At 38.7% G+C, this 18,711-nt stretch overlaps 1 protein-coding gene across 4 annotated transcripts in view; it reads right to left on the bottom strand.

The window, feature by feature from the left end:
* Positions 1-6,593: 6,593 nt before the first annotated feature.
* khdrbs3 (KH domain containing, RNA binding, signal transduction associated 3) overlaps positions 6,594-18,711 on the bottom strand; it is a 90,966-nt gene continuing 78,848 nt past the window's right edge. The window contains exons 8-12 of one of the 4 annotated variants that reach the window (XR_013280359.1): positions 15,807-15,859; positions 14,652-14,804; positions 14,322-14,460; positions 11,475-11,515; positions 6,594-10,121 (exon numbers count right to left, since the gene is read on the bottom strand). Coding sequence is in view for 2 of the 4 variants with exons in the window: in XM_077507697.1 (XP_077363823.1) it covers positions 14,369-14,460; positions 14,652-14,804; positions 15,807-15,859 (298 nt within the window). In the remaining 2 variants the exon portion in view is untranslated. Of the gene's footprint in view, positions 10,122-11,474; positions 11,516-11,555; positions 14,461-14,651; positions 14,805-15,806; positions 15,860-18,711 lie in introns of those variants that run through there. The other 3 variants (XR_013280360.1, XM_077507697.1, XM_077507698.1) reach the window with 3 other exon arrangements.

The following is an 18,711-nucleotide window of genomic DNA, read 5'->3' as shown; positions in this document are numbered from 1 at the left end:
GGTCTTTTTGTTGCTCACGAAGACTTCCAAAGTTCTCAGCAGGACCGCGACTGCCCGTTCATGTTTCAACTATCAAATAGGAGCAGACCGGCTCAAGCCATTCAGTTTGGGAGCAAACCTCCCCGAGGGGGATCCCAATCTTTAACGATGTTTTCTGGCTCTTTGTTCTTTTGCAATGTTTGCGTTTTTGTCCGTTTAATTACATTTGGTGAGAAGCTAATTACTTGTTTGGCATTGAAGTGATTGCATTTTCAGCGAGCGCAGAAGAAGGGGAATTAAAGCTGCGCACGGCGATGAATGGGCTCTTGTACCCGCAGGCCTCGAAGAGTTTGGTGTTTTATCAAACTCGGGTGCCATTCTCCAAACACACATTAAAAAGTAACATCTTTCTAAAACTAGACTAAGTGCAATTTCTGGAGAAATTGCGTGGGAATGCTGAAGGCTGAATGCATTCCCACAATTAGTGTCTCGTGTTGGTGGTTCAAATATGGTAGCAATCTGACAAAAATGTCCAGGTCAGGGAATGTTATAAGGGTGTGCACACTTATGCAACCACATTGCCTCATATATGCTTATAAGAGCCAAATCCACACTCCCATTTATCTATAAAACACCAATGGGCAAGATCACATCAGATTTTCACTCCTTGCTCACCACCACCCGCACTCTTTGTTCTCCTTTGGCTGATCGGTTGTAGTGCTGTCAAAGTTACAGCTTTAACTCTTGAGTTAATCTTTAACTCTGACAGCACTGGAAATAATGTATCTCGAACTAATTATAAAAAAAAAAAAAAAAAAAAAAAAAAAAAAAAAAAAAAAAAAAAGGAATTTGTTCAGGGGTGTGTATACTTTCTAAACTCACTGCACTCTGACAAATGATAAGCATCTCTCATAATGGAAATCAATGAGAGGCTCCATGATTGTCAATGAGCTGTGGCGTGGGAGTGCAGTAGTAGAAGCGCCCCGAGGACGTCCGTGCTCATGAAGCTCTTCGCTTCGGATGCGGAAAACCGAGGCGGGATGCGCAGCGGGTTTCTACGCGGCGGGCGGGGGCGGGAACCGAGCCAGTTCACATGAAGACTCGGATTAGTCATCGGGAACATCTGGAAGAACAGCTGGTGCTGGCGAGGAGATGTGAGACACAGAGTAGACCCCTCAGATGTGTTTGTGGAATGAAGCGAGGGTTGGAAGGATTGGGATGGGGGCAGTGTACATTTGAAAGTGGGGAGAACGGCAGGGGGTCATGACCCCGTGACATCAGCTGTAAATTTAAATACAGTAATCCCTCCGTCATTGCAGAAAGTACTTTGTTGCATTGATTTCTGTAGGCGTAAAACGCAGGATTACAGATATTCAATAACTGTCAACAAAAACTAAGCTGTGATAAAAAACTTCCTGTTTCATTCTTCTTTTAAATTCGTTACTTGTGTGGAATTATGCCCAATATGAAGCAGAATTAGAACAAAGGAGTTATTAATTTGACAAAAAAAATCTGTGAAATAGCTAGACGGAAAATTAGAAGTGGCCCCTTGTATGTGTATTTTTTTTTCCTTAAAGAAATTCAATAAAAAAACAAAATGAAACATATCAGGACCATACATCTGCATTTATGTCACCGCTGAATAATGTTGATATATGGAACGGGTAAAATTAGGACATACTGTAATTGCCCTGTGACAAAAGCAAAAAGGACCCTTGAGTGTCGTTTGGGAAAGTCAAGCGAACAAATCTTATTCTTGCCTCATCGAGTTGAAAAAAAAAAAAAAAAAAAAGTGACCCTTGTAAAGTTCTCCTGTTTGATCTCCCAGGGACATGCTCCTCCCCCTCAAGTCATTTATAAAATTGTCCATCAGAACAAAAGTGGAGTGCGGACGATACGAGGAGGGCACCATGAGCTCCCCTCACGCAAATGTGCGACAAATTAACATGGGCACTTGGAGCCTCTTGAATGCGGAGAAAGTTCCTCAGAGTTGATTTACGACGGCCCCCCGCGCATTATCGTCGCCATTCCAGCAGCTCCCCCGCACATTAAACGCCGCTATTTAATTACGCTCAAAATTAATTACCTCATTGTGCGTGCCCCAATGATGACCCAGCATAACATGAAATGATCTCTCAGGACTGGGAGCCATTGGATATTCTGTCATGGGCAGTCTTTTTTTTTTTTTTGATGACTAAGCCACTAGATTTTTCCGTTTTTATTTTTTAGTCTTGAGAACACAAAAGTTGGAGTTACGCCCCAAAATTCATTCGACACTTTCCGAGATGCATTGTTTGGATTTATGCTTTTTTTTTTTTTTCCAGATGTTTATTTACTTTTGAACGTGTGCTATAGGCAAGCTGCGTATCCTGTCTTCAGTTGCCACGGCAACCGACTGACTGCCAGCTATAAGCCTTAATGTTTAATGGATGTACATGAAAGCTGTATTGATCTCCTCATCAAATTGCTGGCGAGAGAGCAAATAGTGACTTGGCCAAAACTCATTAAAATAGGCAAAATGTACAAGATGGGCGTCGATTTACTACTTTTAGACTCATTTACTATTGCGCCATCTTATACAAGAGCTTTAATCAGAAATATTGCTCAGTTTTGATAGACACCATCAGGAAGGCATCAATTTCACTATTTATTAGAATCCATACTTGGCTAGAAGGAGAAACATGAATACGTTTTTGACAGTGTCAATCAAAATTGAGCATCCTATTTTCACTATATTTTGTAAAAGCAGAATAAATTATATGTTTATGGTTCGTTTCACAACAATTAACATTGGAATACATAAGCCTAATCACTAAGTAAATCACTTTCAATGCTAGTAAGGTTGGGCGAGTACCGATACCAGCCTTATTTCAAGGTATCAGATACTAATAAATACTGTCGACATCAGCCACCGATACTTAAATAAAATTGCTACACTGCAGTTGGTTTGCACATCATGAATTATCGTGTGTCATAAAAAAAAAAAAGATCTTTGTTAACAATTCCCTAGCATGTAACAAAAGGACTAGCGGTATCGGTGCTCAGTATCCGTGACTACTCAAGAGTTCATACTCTGGTATCCTTCTGAAAAAAGCGGCATTGAACATCACTAGCCACATTGAAGAGAAAAACTTCAAGAAGTATTCCTAGACTTAGGAAAAGAAAAAAAAAAAAATATGAATATATAAATGCCTCATTTTCATGAAAATTGAGTTTTTACTGTGAGAAAAATAATTTTATGAGAAATCATATTAATTTGGAAAATTAAGGGAAAAAATGTATACAATTTAATTTGGCAGATTTTTACGAAAAATCTTTTATAAAATAAGCAGAATTTTTTTTTTCCAAGAATATTGGATTGCAAATTTACCAGCACATAACTTTTTACCCAACACAAATGTATTCTAACATTTACTAATTTATACATTTCATATATCATATATCATACATTTATTTAATAATTATGACTTTGAACTAGGTATGGGTGTTTACTAATACCTTCATTTAAGGTATTAGGAGCCGCCATAAAAAAATGTGGTATGAACATTTCTAATTGGCAACTTTTCTCATAAAATGAAGACTATTTCATAATATTGCACATTCTCTGAACTTCACGACTTGTTCCCCCTCATGTTAATATTCCTTCTATCCTTCTCAGCATTGAAAACACTTCTCACTAACTAACCAAACAAACCGCAACCACTCGCCCTACACTGCACCACTAATAAAATATTAAGCACGTCAACACGACTGCTGCATCCTACCTGATACCAAGTTACCAGTTTTCATTTTAACGACACACAGGCTTGCCTTTGGGTTCACTGAAGTGAACAAACAGAAGGATGTACAAATGAGGAGTGAAAGCAGTAAAAAAATAAAAAATAAAAAAAAAAAGTGCACAAAATCCTCCAGAACAATTCTTGTAAGGGAGAGCGCTTCAGAGGTCACAAGGTGCGGGTCTTATCCCGAGGACACTGTGGTTTTTATCTCCTCATCCAACACTGATGTAAGGCTAAAGCCGCTACGTGCTCGGCCCGGTCCCCGAGGGATCACCTCACAAGCCCAGACAAAAAAAAAAAAAAAAAAAAAAAATCAGCGCCGGTGACAGACTGCAGACGCAGACATTTCTTTTAAGAAAGCAGCACGCCCGCTCATCCCGATGTGGAGATACATTTTATCCCTTCATGCTGAACCCTGGAGCCAAGGTGGGCACCCGTTATTTAGAAGGAAAAAAAAAAAATGTTTTAATTGTTTTTTTTTTGTTGTTTTTTTTGGTGGGGCAGATTCTCTAGAGTTTTGTCAGGGCCTTTTACAAAAACATTTATCTTGGCAAAAATGGTAGAGGAAAAATTTTATTTGACTGATTATCTTAGTGTTACTAATTAATAATTATTTATTTTTTAAAATTATCATTTTTTTCCCCCTTATTTTACATTTTACAAACCAAAATGAATCATAATTTATGTCTGTCCATTTTTTATGTTTTTTGCATTGTCCATATCAAATGTGTTTTTGAATAAATTGATGGAAATTAAAACATGTCTGATTTAACATTTTAATTGACAGAATAATCGTTTATTAGCATAATCGTTAGTTGTAGCCCTCAAGACAAGAGGAAAGAAAAGGAAACAAAAAGGAAAATCCCAAATGTTCTACTGTATTCTCTGCGTTAAAGAAGCAGTTGTTTGAAAGTGTACAATTCGTGTACAACAATTACGTGAATTTTTATTAGCTTGTCTACGGATTTTTGCATTATAAGTTAGCATTCGGCCAGCAAACTTTTTCGTCAGACAAAAAACAAATTGGTTGAACATTTTGGTGTTTAAATATTTTATTCGCTTTTGCTCAATGTGTCAGTTGGTCAACTTTAACTGGGGTGACAAAACGCTTGAAGTGAACAGACTGTGTGAGAGTCTTCATTCCCTTAAAACTCGCCATTTTCACAGAAGCAATCCCGTTCGCTCCCGGCTGTTTTACTGGATTTTGACTGATTTTGCAAGGCCCACAGAATATTGTGTTCAATTGCTATAAAAGCATGGAACCTACCAAAAGAAAGATTAAAGTCTCTTCTTTCATCAGGGAAGAAAAAAAAAAAAAAAAAAAAAAAAAAAAAAAGTATGTTTCTATCCGTTTCAGTTTTGCAGCAATTAGCATTAGAAGAGAGCTAAGTTTCATCAATTTTCACAAATGTATTTAAAATTGTAATTTAGCTTTTTTTCTAGATGGCCCTGGTTGATCTCCTTTGCTCTGCTGCCACCTGCTGGCCATTTGTGTAATAACTACCATTTCTGCAACCGTTCTTTGCAGTTGAGAGGCTGCATCAAAGCCTTCTGTATGCTCTACCATTAAAAAACAAAACAAAAAAAACGTATAAATACGTCTTTGGGACACTTGCATTAAAAAACGTATTTACACGTTATTGGGAGCAAATAAGTTAAAATAATTTCTTGATAGCAAGAGTGAGGAAAGGAGCTGAAGAATACTTAAGCTGTCCCCCAAAATGGACCCAGGTGTCCCTTTGTTATTGTTGAGAACAGGCAAAGTGGAGAATTTGGCTGAGTGACCAGAATGTACCAATTGTATTCTTACAGTCAAACTGCAAGAAATATCAAATTTGCCCAAAAATAAAATGTTTGTCATTAATTCCTGATAACTTGTTTGTTGAAAATAAGACATTCCTTACTGTTTATTTGTGTGTCTTTTGTATGCAAACATTATTTGCTATAGCATAAAATGTATGTATGTGTGGCTTGTAGAAAAAAAAAAAATGTGATTTAATACATTTAAATGAGGTATTGTCTCCATATTTCACCTATTGCAGTATGGCAAACTGTATTCATTGCTCAACTGTGCCTTTGGAGTTGCAAAACATTGGCAGTTCTCAATTATAGGTACATTACCCGCAAATTACCCTGAGAGCCATTTACTGTTGCTCAATGGCTCTTCAACATAATGAGCAGGGAATTGAACCACCTGCTGATATAACACCCAAAGCCGCCGGCAACGAGCTTCTGAGCGGCGGCGGGAGCGAAACTTCATAAACAGCAATTAAAGCCTCGGGAAGAGTAATCCGACTTTCCCCGGGACAAGACAAGCGCATTGATCCTTGTCCTCCCGTTATTTATTTAGCGCGCCATGCGGCGGTTATAAAAAAAAGGTGCGGCGGCTGCGCGAGGGGCGCTTGAAATGCCAAACATGCTCGGCTTAACGGGAGGCAAATGTCATTTAGAAGGTCAGCGTTCCGTGAGACTGGGGGCGGGAAAGGTGTTAAGGTAAACACTTTCAACGCGCGTAGTGAAGGTGTCTTTGCAAGACCCACTCAAGCTTACCGCTCTATTCATGGAGTGTTTGCATTAAGCGTTACATTACAGCTCGTTCCAAACATTGTGTCATGGTACGGCTTCTACCTCCCTGAGGGAAAAGCATGAGTGCATCCGATGGGAACACAAAGCCAAGCTAATACAAAATACTCCAAATCCAGGATTAAAACGCAAATGTATTTAATATACAGTGGAACCTCGAAGGCTGAATGCCGAACTCAAATTTCCCATCGGAAATCCGTCTGCTCCAGGGACTTTTTTTTTTTTTTTTTGTAACTGCCAACAAGTCCTAAATTACACTTCAGAAGAAAACTTGAAATAAAAAGAAAATCTAAATAAATAAATAAATAAATGAGGAAATAGACTTCCAGGCTTTTGGAGTTTCAACAAGAATTCTGTAGGTTTTGGAAAAAATAAAACGATTTTAAATGTCCCCAGTTATAAGAGGGTGTGCACACTTACGCAACCACTATGTTGTTAATTTCAACATTCCTCTGGGAAAGATTTCATCTGGGATGTGTTAGCATTTGGGTAAACCACACCAAGTAACGCAAACAGTCTCTTGCTCCGCCTCAGCTCGTGCCATCTTGATTCTGGCCTGTTTTACTGCCGCTTCCCCTCGCTCTAAGACAATTACAAATTTCACACAATCTGCTGACTAAACTTCTGCGAAAACAACCGCTGTAACAATTGATGTGAAAAGGTGATTTTTTTTAACATGATAAAAAACATTGCATCATCAGGAGAGAATATTTTATAATTACAAACAAGATTATATACAGTACGTTTCCAAGATTATATATGTACAAATTAATGATAATACAGCACACGGAAAAGAGAGACGGTTTGACAATGTATGTCTCACATGATTGGATACAGTACATACATTTTTTTGAAAGCATCATTCCCGTTTGTCTTCATATAAACATGTTATACAACATATGTACTTCCTGCTTTCAAAGCACCCCAAATAAACACCTGTTTCATTATTTCCTTATTTTTCTATTTAGTTTACACAGTTGATCCAAGCTGCTACTTTAAAGCTTCTGGCAAAGAACAGACGCAACCACCCAGTGATTCTCATTTGATTTGACAAAAGTGAGCATTATGCCACTCGTCGGCTCCCCTTGAGTCAAAGCGTCGTCTTGATCGATCCCTGGCAATCCCACTTTCCACTTAGTGACCCCGGGTCACATGAACACTCACTTCCAAGGCACTTGGACATTGATTCCCCAGCAGCACATTAAGAGCCCCACAGTTAATTACAGAACAAAAAGACAGGTGGGGTGGCAACTTTACACCCCGAACACGATTAGGAGGAATTGCACGCGTCACAATAAAAGCCGTTCGTTGGAGAGGGAGCGGAGACTTGGTTTTATAACGGGTATAAATGATTGGCAAAATTGTTAGGTACCATTTTATTTTGTTTGTTGACAGGGGACACATCAAATGATACACTCGCCATATTCAACATAAGCCGGGCCCATATATTTGGGATAGATTATCGTCCGGTTGATTATTGGCACCGGTATTTAGCATTTTGACAAATATCTGCATCATTTTTTTTTATTTTTTTTTTTATAAATCATATGGCTGATGAAGGATCAATTTAAAACTGTGTCAACTTTAGCTAACTATTCATTTAATAATAAAATAATTTAAATTCATTTTATAAGAGATTTTTCTAATCCTGGGAACTGTCTGCACCTTCTGTTTTTATTGGAAATTAATATTAAGATGAGTACAAATGTCACATTTCAAATATTTCGAAATTTTTGAAAACTTTTTTTTTTTTAACTGTAAAAAAAACACAACAGCGGGGAGCTATTTAAGTTTTCACTTAACTTTGTAAGACATGTAGATGACCTTTTACTTTGTTACAATTTTAAAACAAAGATATATTGACATTTTGAAAATCTGAAAAGTTGTTCAATGAACATATGCTTAAAACTAGCGGTGTGAATTGCCTAGTACCTCACGATTCGATCCGTATCACGATATGATACCGATTAATCCCGATATGAATTTACAAGTCGATTGTTGAGATTTTATTTTTTTTTACTGAAATTTAGAAAATACCATTCAGTAAACTTATACATGTACACTGTAACATTTGTATGAAAATGTATTGTTTATTGATCTGAAACTTCAGTCATAACTGTATTTAACAAAACAGGTTGTAACATTTTTCATGTTTGAACAGCATTGAAATAAAATATTAAGGTAAAATTTTCCATTAATATGACGTTCTTCCATGCTTAATGTGTGAAAGTTAGACGTTTTGTTGAATATTTTTCCATCAAAAATAGATGTTAAAAAAATCGATTCGGTTGCCTATTGAATCAATTCGAGAATTGTGTGCTGTAGTATCGCGATATATTGCCGATTTTTTTTTTAACACCCCTACTTAAAACCAATTTCAGCAACACCAATATTTTCCTCTTTCAGTGACAATGAAGATGGGTTCCAAATATTGGTTATCGGTCTCCTTGAATATTAATAATCAGTATCGGACGTAAAAAAAACAAAAAACAAATCAGCCTATCTCCACCATACACTGTGAAATGCTATGAAACGGTTACCATGAATCCTGGTATGCTACGAGAACTGTCACAAAACAGGATAAAACCGCACCAAACGGAACCTGATAAAATCATCCCGTCCCACTACAGGACGCCTCCAAGTTTTGACCCGCCCACTTATATACTGTCAAGTACCTTTGCCCATCACGCCCCCTCCACGTTGCATCACAACCATCCTGTCTTGTCCACGGTGACCTGAATCTGTATCGGGATCGCCGCGGCCTCCGGGAACGCCTCCTTTCATTGTATGCATCCTTAATCAAACGAGCCGTGTTTACTTTATGAACTGGCAGCAGCCTGCTCCAGATAACATTGTCATTTGAAGTCACTTCAGAGAGCCAGGCAGTCCCCGAAGGTGGCAAGGAAGGGATCTAAGCGTCAGGTCGATTGTTATTGTCGGAGGCTCGGGCCGAGGTCTCCTTCGGGCTTCGTCTCCTCTAATGGAAAACCATTGTCTGGCGCCCAGGACATAACGCGGCGCAACGGAATACGGATGGGCTTTTGTGGACTTGCGCACCGGGCGGAATGTTCTACCTCCCCCACAATTCCCACTGAAAGCTATTTTGGATTTGTAACAGCCATTGAAGTCGATTCTCATTAAGAGGTACAAGCGGAATAGACTGCACATGGGTGGGGTTTTCTGACATCATGATAATACATACAGAACTCCAAAAAAAAAAAATAGCTGCCTATTTTAACACTCAATGAGCCTAAAGCTCTTAAAGCGTCACAACAACGCAACCCTAAGGCACTTATTTATTGATGTAAGTGGATGGCGTGAAGGTTAATTAGCACGCCACAAGTGTGTGATGTCACTTACCTTTTGCATATAAAGCATCTTTTATTTAATTTACTCAGCTAATAAGTGGCAGGTAATGTCTAATGTAGGAGGAACAAGACGCCCCGCCTCCATCTTAAATGAAAAGAGCAGGTTCACAGTCAGTTCAGAGTGCTCCAGTGTCTACGGAACATATATACAGTCAGCGGCCTTGGGAATGTGAAGGAAATGTTCTCAGACAGAACATCTCTAGAGAATGAGGAATTCCATTTGGCTCACGGGTTTACTTGCTCAGTGATGACGTGCTATACACTTTTTTTTTTTTTCCTTTCTTTTTTAGCACCTCCCGCTCCTTTTATTGCATCTCAACTTCACCTGTGAACATGTTAGTCCAACGGGGAGATATATCTTTGTGATTCTTTGTGAGCCTTTTGGGGGATTTTTCTGTGGTGTTCGTCACATCTGCGGGGGGGAAAAAAAAAGAAGAATATGAGCCATCGTACGTTAAAACATGAGCAGCAGTTTTCAGTCTATTGACGGCATAACACCATTAAACTTTAATATCATGCTACTAATGTCACCGCAAGAAATCCCATACGCCAATATTGAATTCCTTGATTTATCATACTAAAGTTGATAATAAAAGATTGCTACATTTTAGACCACAAAAAAAAAAAAATGGAAAGCTAACAAAAAATGGTTATATGCCCTTAATACCAGATGGCCAGTCCAGTCCTGCCTCTCCTATGAAAATACATATTTTTGGAAAATGGGAGGAAGTTGGATTACGCCAACAAATCCACACAATTCACAACGAAAAACAACAACAACAAAAAATTGTATGCAATTTCGGGGTTTATTTTTTTCCACTCCATGCATTTCAATTGGCGTCAGATATATATATCACCTTTCCCATGTGAACGTTGACTGCAAAGTATAAAAGTTGAAATCTAATAAGTGACCAGTTATTTCAGTTATCGACCTAAAATTTCTGATCATGTAAAGCCTAAAACAACAAGCAAAAACCTAGAAAATTCAACCAATAAAATATTGAGATCTTTTTTGTGATGTTCCACGGACAGTATTTACTTCCCATGAATATTTTATATAATATATTTGTCGGAATTTTCTACCATATGAAAGAGTCACATGAATATTTTATATAATATATTTGTCGGAATTTTCTACCATATGAAAGAGTCAAGAGAGTTGTTGTACATTTGTTGTTGTTGTTGTTGTATTTGTTTAATTTATTTTACGTTAAATTATTGTGAACTTATGTTAAAATACTGCACAGATTAAAAAAAAAAAAAAGTCGCTAAAGCTTCTAATTTTTTAGGTTGCATTGAAAAAAAACAAACAGCTTTTGGCGCAAATAATCACATTTAATGTTACTGTATTATTTTGTAACATGCAAAAGCAATGTGGAAATATATAGCATGGTAATTGACAATAAGGGTTTGATTTTTATTGTTCTATTATAAATATTATGAATGAAATGTACATTTTTTTAAATTTATTTTGCAAAAATATGGCTTCATTTTACCTAAATAAAACAGTTTTGTGGCAAAAGGGATTTTAGTGCTTCATGCCGGCTATATTTTTGGGGAATGTGTACTAATAATTATATATTAAAATAACTAATAATTTACTATAGCTATTAAATATTTGAACAAAATAACATTTAAATTTTGCAAAAAATGTAACAACATATATTTACATGATTTGAGATCGTTTTGGATAGCAGCACATAAGGTTTCTCTTTATTAAAAAAAAAAAAAAAAAAAAAAAGACGACTCGAGTACTTTTACATACCTTTTGTGCCAATGAGGTAATGGACGGCATAGTAGGTCAACCTAAAGTGGAATATAAGCAACACAATTAGCCCACCAGTGAACGCCAATGACAGCAAAACACTGACACGAGACATATTGCAGTTTATGGATCCATTATGTGTTGCCTTAAAAAGTTCATATTGAAATGTTACAGCGATTTATCACATAGTTTACATTTGTTGTTAAAGATGGCTAATTATCCTCAGCGTTGCGACCTACACACAGACAAGATCAACATGTTACCTTTAAGTTTAGAGAGCGTTTATGTGAAACTATGTTAGGCGAGAGGTTAATCTGGGTCTGGTATGTATTACCTTGTGGGGGCGCTGGTCTTTTTAAACAGCTACTGCCATCCTCCCTCTGCTGAGGTCAGCTGGGGGTCATTTACAGACTCTTTAACGGACGGGGCAAAGGCGGGCTCTTTAAATGGCTGGGCCAGGGCCACAAGAGCACAGGGAGTAGAGCAGAAAGAGTAATAAAAGGAAAAAAAAAAAAGAAAAGAAAAGAAGAGAGGGCAATCCCCCCCCCCCCCCAGCCGGGGAAATGAACTGGCCTGAGTGGGTGTCGAGGAGGCCTTCATGCAGTCTGTCAGGGTAAACACTCACACAGTTAATGCGGGTTTACGGATGCCGCTCGACATTATGCGGACAAACAGAGAGGAGAGGCGACGTCGCTAAATTCTCAAAATCTCTGCTCAATCTCAAATAACAAAAATCCCACAACTCGTTTTTGTCGTTTTGTCTCCTCTTTGTCTGCCTTTTAGTTTAAATTAAAGTTGGATTTTATCGAGTCAATAACACCAGTTTTGTGTTTGTTTTTTTCCAAACGTTTATTCAGCATCGACAAGAGGGAAATATTAAAGGGCTTATATAAGCTCAAAAAAAAAATCCATATAAGCTCAACAAGTCTAACTTGAGGGAGGGGAAGGGAACATATTCACAAGCATATGAGTTAGTCAATTTCATAATTAGGCCTTAGAATTTCTAATCTATCATCATGTCAAAATGACCCATTTAAGCGCATTAAAAACAAAACAAAAAAAAACTAATAATCACAAACGACAAAAGCCTGTGGACTATTTTGCAGATTTGTGCGTTTGATGTTAAATTCCTATTTATTAGACGTATTAAAGATGTTTATGAACACAATTATATCATGACTAAAACAGCTGACAACATCCACATTGCACGCCATGCTTTCATAAGCCCTTTAACACCGACGTACTACTTTCTTACAAAAATGAAGAAACAGCAATACAACATGAATACAGTATGACTTATGTTCTTTTCTTTTTTTTGGAAAATGCATATATTACAAGGGTCACATTTCCAACTACTCCTCAAGAAAAAAAGATATCTACAATACCACACGTCCTAGTACTAACTTTAGCCATGAACCAAGATTTCATTGAAGTATCTGCAACTTCAAGTTGCAGCGCGTGGATCACACCGCGACTACTTACAAAAGTGAAATTAGCTTCAAACGTCCCCCGTTACATAGCTGAAACTCAAATCACAAATTCATGTCTTTTGATTTCTGACAGGACAGAAGGATAGGATACATCCTGAATTGAACTAGCCAGCAGGAGTTTTGGTAGAGCCTCAGGACAGCGTGAGGCCCACACCGAAAAGAAGAAAATATTTTGGAGCAAAGAAATGTCAACTAGTCAGAATTTACAGAGAAATGCTTTAGAGTGAGGGAAAAAAAAAAAAAAAAAAAAGTGTATCGGGTTGTGTCACAAAATCTGTTAGCCAGAGGCTGAGCTGAACTGTATTTGGTTGTCATCTTGAAATCAAGAATCAATTGCTAATCGCAGATGCCAAAAAAAAAAAATATATATCCTGACATTGTATTGCGGGTGTTTAGTGGTGGACTCAGAGCGCTAGCATTAGCAGCTAGCTCTTAGCTACCAATGGGAAGATGTTTGTCTCAAATCTCAATTATTGTAGAGAGGAAACTTTTATGCTGCCAAGCTAAAAATATGCTAATTTTTGACATTTGCATTGTCTTTATGCTACAACTTTGAGGTCATATCTATTTTTTCATGCATGCCAATGTATTATACTTTCATTTTTGACAGAATATCATTATCACCGAGAGCATTCTATATGAAAATCATGTTTCATAAGAAAAATCATGAAAAAAAAATAAATAGAAAATTAGGCAACATTACCAGTAAACAACAAGCTTGTTTTACTATTGTTAAATGACAAGCATTTTTTGATATCCCCAAATGAGTTATCAATCGTCAACATTATAAATATCTCTAAAATGAATGCCAGTTAAAAAAAAAAAAAAAGTTCAATTTCAGAATCGGCAGCCCAGAATTATTCAAATCATGAAGACATATTTGGCACTCAGGAAATAATAATAATAATAATAATAATAATAAATTGATGGCCGGTGGAATATAGAATAACAGCAAATCTGCGTACCGTATTCTACAGTAGACAGGTGCATATTATACAAGGGTTTTTATTGTAAATTGATGAGCTTCATTAGTAGTGACACCATCTTGTGACATCAACAGGCAATTGAAACGGTTTTAGGGCAGGACTTGGTTTTCATCACCTACAAATACGTGTAACTTTTTACACTATATGACCTCACTGTCAAGATATTACGATTTTATTCCCTTAACATATTTTTTTTTACTTCTCAGTGGAGTATTTATACACCTCTGTGAGGCAGTTGGGCTTCCCTTTTCAAAACCAGATCTCACTCATTCAGAGTCCTTCTAGAATTTTTTTTTTTTTTTTTTTTTTTTTTTTTTTTAAATTTCATTTCTAAAAATGTGGGGGCATCCATAAAAAAAAAAATCCATTACTTGGGTTGGAAGTGCCACGAGGACTCGGGCGTGGGCCGTGACACAGTTCAGTATCTGGAGTACGGCTGCTCTCTGTACGCTCCCTTGGTCGTCCTCGCCGACTGCGCCTTGCCGCGACCGTTTGCCCACTCTTCTTGCCCTGATTAAACAGGATTGCAAAGTTGCTGAAACATCCACGAATCAAAAACTTTCACATTTCCCAAACGACGGTCTACTGACTCGACTCGTACCTGGGATGACTCATCTCAGATAATTCAAGGTGGTGATCAAGCGTCTACTTGAAAAGGGGCCCGTTTAGGGGCTCCCAGCAAAAAAAAAGGTCACAATTACCATGTTGCCAAATCGGTTGCCATCGGTGAGAAAATGGCGCCATCGATGGCACCTTTTGTCTGATCTGCAGCCAGTGCTGAGACTTCCCCTGGAGCTCAGGCTCACAAAGGCTTGTGTATTCTTCCCCTCCCCGTCCTCTCCTCTGTGTACAAGCTGCTGGCAGCACACAGACGATACCCCTTAATTAAACCTGTCACCCTTTTGCTGAGTGTCACTTTGAAGAAATACACCGTTTTAACCTTGTGTTTTGAAACCAAGGATAGGCCCCCGCACAGACGCCGTTATCAGCTTCCTTTGAGCTGTCGCCCTTTGGGTGACCCATGCCGAGGTAATACAGTAAAAAACACTTGGCAGGTTTATTTTATGTGGCGCCATGCAAAATACTAATGAGCTAAACGCGCGTGCTTCTTTTGCTTGCGGCCCAGAAAAGTTGGAAAGTTGTTTGCTAATCGCTGTGACTTAAAATAGACTTGAAATAAAATATACTAAACATAATGACACGAGCATTTTACCAAATAGGAGTCAAAATTGGAACTGGACTTAAATCAACAATGTGACAACAAAGGACATGCCTTTTTTTTTTTTTTATTGCACTATGGATGTTTAATTATTCAGCACCTTGAGTTGTATTTTAATGTACCGTATGTAAGGTGCTATACAAATAAAATTCAATTGATTGATTGTTGAAAAATTCTCAATATTGTGATGTATGGTATCATTATGGGTTATGCTTAAAAAAACAACAGGATGATGTTGGAAATTTATGAGAAAAAGAAATTACTAAAATAGTTGTTTTAATAGAGTTTATAAGAATATGGCATACTATCATTTGAATCAAGTCATAATTTAAGGACAAAAGTCAGGAAGCACAATGATGTAGTCAATGTCATAAAGCAGTATATTCTGTCTTAGTACTATGCTGTATAATAAGTCAACTGCCAGTGACAATTGTGACGTTAAGGTCTTTCCTCAGTAAAACAAATTAGGCACGGAAGCAAAATGCAACAGAAAGGACGAGTAAATGAGCTGTCAAGCCTGAATGGAGCTGGGGGACATAAGCGTGACACTGGTGGGAGACGCAAGGGCAGACAAGATGCTGATAAGCAGACTTTTTTTTTTTTTTTTCCCCAAAAAGAAGAAAAAAAAAAAACTCACCGTACGACTCGTATGATTCACCGCCTTGTCCATATTCGTAGTAGTCATCTGAGCTGTAAGCAGACAAAAACAGTGTCCTTTGAGTTATGTTTAGGTGATTATTGTCAACATTAACACAATCTACGCACCACTTTACGAAAAAAAAAAAAAAAAAAAAAACATTTTTCCTTTGGATAGTAAAGCTTGAGTGGTTTATTGTTGTCTGTGAGTGTGCACACATTAAGTGGAGAAAGATGCATGTGTAGTATAACGACAAACAAAAATAAAAATGGAACCCCCCAAAAAAAAAAAAAACAGCACTAGTGTTATTTGTGGTTCTGCGAGGATGCATCTCTACGCAACTGAGCATCGAGATCGACGAGAGGTGGCATCCTTAATGAAAAACAAAAAGACGGGGCAAGTCACTTCCGCGGCAAATTCGTTCACGTGCGCTCGAGGCGCCGACAGAACAATCGCTTCAGTCGCGGTGGAGGCAATTCATCATAAGGCTGCCACGGAGTCGACACCAGCCGTCACAGCTGGGCCCTCGCCGCCTGACTGTCTGTCTGTCTGTCACGTCGGCCGGCGTGTGACAGCGGTGCCTCACTGCCGCACGGATTAGAGGGCTGAAAACACCTGAAATCTTGACGCCCCGCGACCGCTCTGGGCACGGAGGTGACAGATTGGAAGTAACGAATAACGGTTTATTTTAAACCCGGCGTGACGGTAGAGGGGGGGGCGTGCTTCAGCGACGATTGCTAAAAGGCAAGACGATTGCTCCTATCTTGTGCATTTTTAACATGGACTGTTTGATGCAGAACATGTCAACATATTATGGTGGGCAAGTATTTAGAAACATCACTCGTGTTTGTAAATGTAAAAAAACAGCGCAAGGGAAAGATTGTCGAGCATTCGTCGCTGGAGCATTTCACCAACCAATGGGCAGATTGTTTCTAAAAGATTATGCAATAATCCTGCGATGAGGGGTGTGCTAAGAGTGACTTTTCATCACCGATTTGCGCTGAAAATTGTATGGACGACAAACCTGTTGCGACACTATATGTTTTTGTTATTAGTGTTTCACCAATATCTTCGTAGATTCATCATTTGTCATTGTCATTTCTAAATAATTTTCAGTCAAGTGTATACAAGGTCGAAATAGTCTCACTTCTTAATATGTTTTTGACATGTTGGTGTGTGGCATACACAAAATGCACGGCATGTCGCGCAAATGCACCGAGCCGTGCTGCAAATCCTTCCCCACACTTAACAGCCAGTGACATCAATGTTTTATTGTCTTTTTTTTCCTCTCATCTTTTCTGCGAGACAAACAGGTCAATGGAGGACAGTGGGCGGAATCGTCTTAAGAGCATTTTGGTGGCTCAGTGACACCAGACGGCTCTTTATACGGAGACTTGCGACTTAAACAAGGCGCAGCATAAATTTGACACCGCTAATGCAACAACAAACAACGGCGTATAGGCAATGCGCTAATGCAGCCTCCTGCCAAAAAGTGAGGCCAGCTGCAGTGTGTATCTTCCAATCAGCCTGTGGCATGTGTGCCAATGTGCATCTTGCATTGATGTCAAGTCACTGGAATATCCTTGGCGCTACTCATCGGCTGAGCGAGTCGTGAGAAGGGACAAGGGACACAAAAACAACACTGCACTGAATTTGGACAGCCACCATGAGATTGAGCTTTTTTTTTTCCTTGAAATAAACATCATGCAATTCTAATTTCAGAGAATCCTTTCGTCACAATTCAAACGGAGCTTGAGGACACATTTTGTATAATGATGGGCTTTCCTGTGCACAACCGACTGTAACAAAAACAACAAATGAATTCTTGACAGTACTAACCCCATTCCGGGGTGTAGGCTGTCAGCTTTTTGATCGTGATTTATTTTAAGCATCTTTCCTAGTCAGTTGAGCTCGAAAACTGCCGCTGCCGCACCTCCCGCATCGACTAAGTTACACAAGTGTAGCTGACAGCAGGAAGACAAAAACGGCGCTTCGACATCACCATTCACCTGCACTTCACAAGACGAGAACTGATATAATGCTTGATTTTGATTGGCAATGCCACGGAGGCATTAATTAATGATAAGGCAGTGGTTCTAAACCTGGGTTCAATCAAACCCTCGGGGTTCGGTGAGCCAGTCAGAGAGTAGGATAGTCACCGTGGTAATTATTTCTATCAATTTGTACCGGTGTCGACCGTAAACTCGCCAAATCATAACAGCTGCGGTTTTTTTTGTTTTGTTTTTTGGTTTTCCCCCCTCTCGTCACACGCACATATTCACATGGACAGCCATGGTCTCCGGGGCAGGAAGTGGATATCTAGGCGGGGGGGCAGGGGTAGAGAGGAAAAAAAAAAAGCGGAGTACGCCATCGAACGGACCAATCACGAGTGAGCTACGTCCCACATTCTACGCCGTTCAAGGATTGGCAACGTGTGCGCCGCGCACGGCCACGAACTACACGGCACTCCAAATTCATGGCGCGCGTAGATCATGTGATCTATGAGCAAACGCAGAAGTATAAACCAGGCTTTAGGAGTTTGGCGAAGGTCAAGACACACCCAACTCAAATGATGAGTGATAATACGGGCAAATATGTGAAATATGAATTCAAATGTATGGGGTTCCACAGGGTTCAATGTTGAGGCCTCTGCAGTTTTTATTCTATATGCTGCCCTTGGGTTCCATCTGAAGAAAACGGTGGTTGTTTTAAAGTGCTCTATAAATTTGGATTTGAGTTGAGTGATGGGCGTCAACTTCCCTAACTGCATGATTTGCATTGATGATTTCACTGTCAAAGTGAGCAATTATTTTCCAGCACAACTAGCTATCTTGCAAAACAAAGAGAGATGGTGAATACGAGAACATTTCGGAATTTAAGTTTGCGAGAGCCAGATGCCGTGAAA

This window comes from Festucalex cinctus, chromosome 19 (genome assembly GCF_051991245.1).
Source record: "Festucalex cinctus isolate MCC-2025b chromosome 19, RoL_Fcin_1.0, whole genome shotgun sequence".
Lineage (NCBI taxonomy): Eukaryota > Metazoa > Chordata > Actinopteri > Syngnathiformes > Syngnathidae > Festucalex > Festucalex cinctus.
Note: the sequence above shows the minus strand (reverse complement) of the source record. Positions and strands in the feature narration are given on the sequence as shown.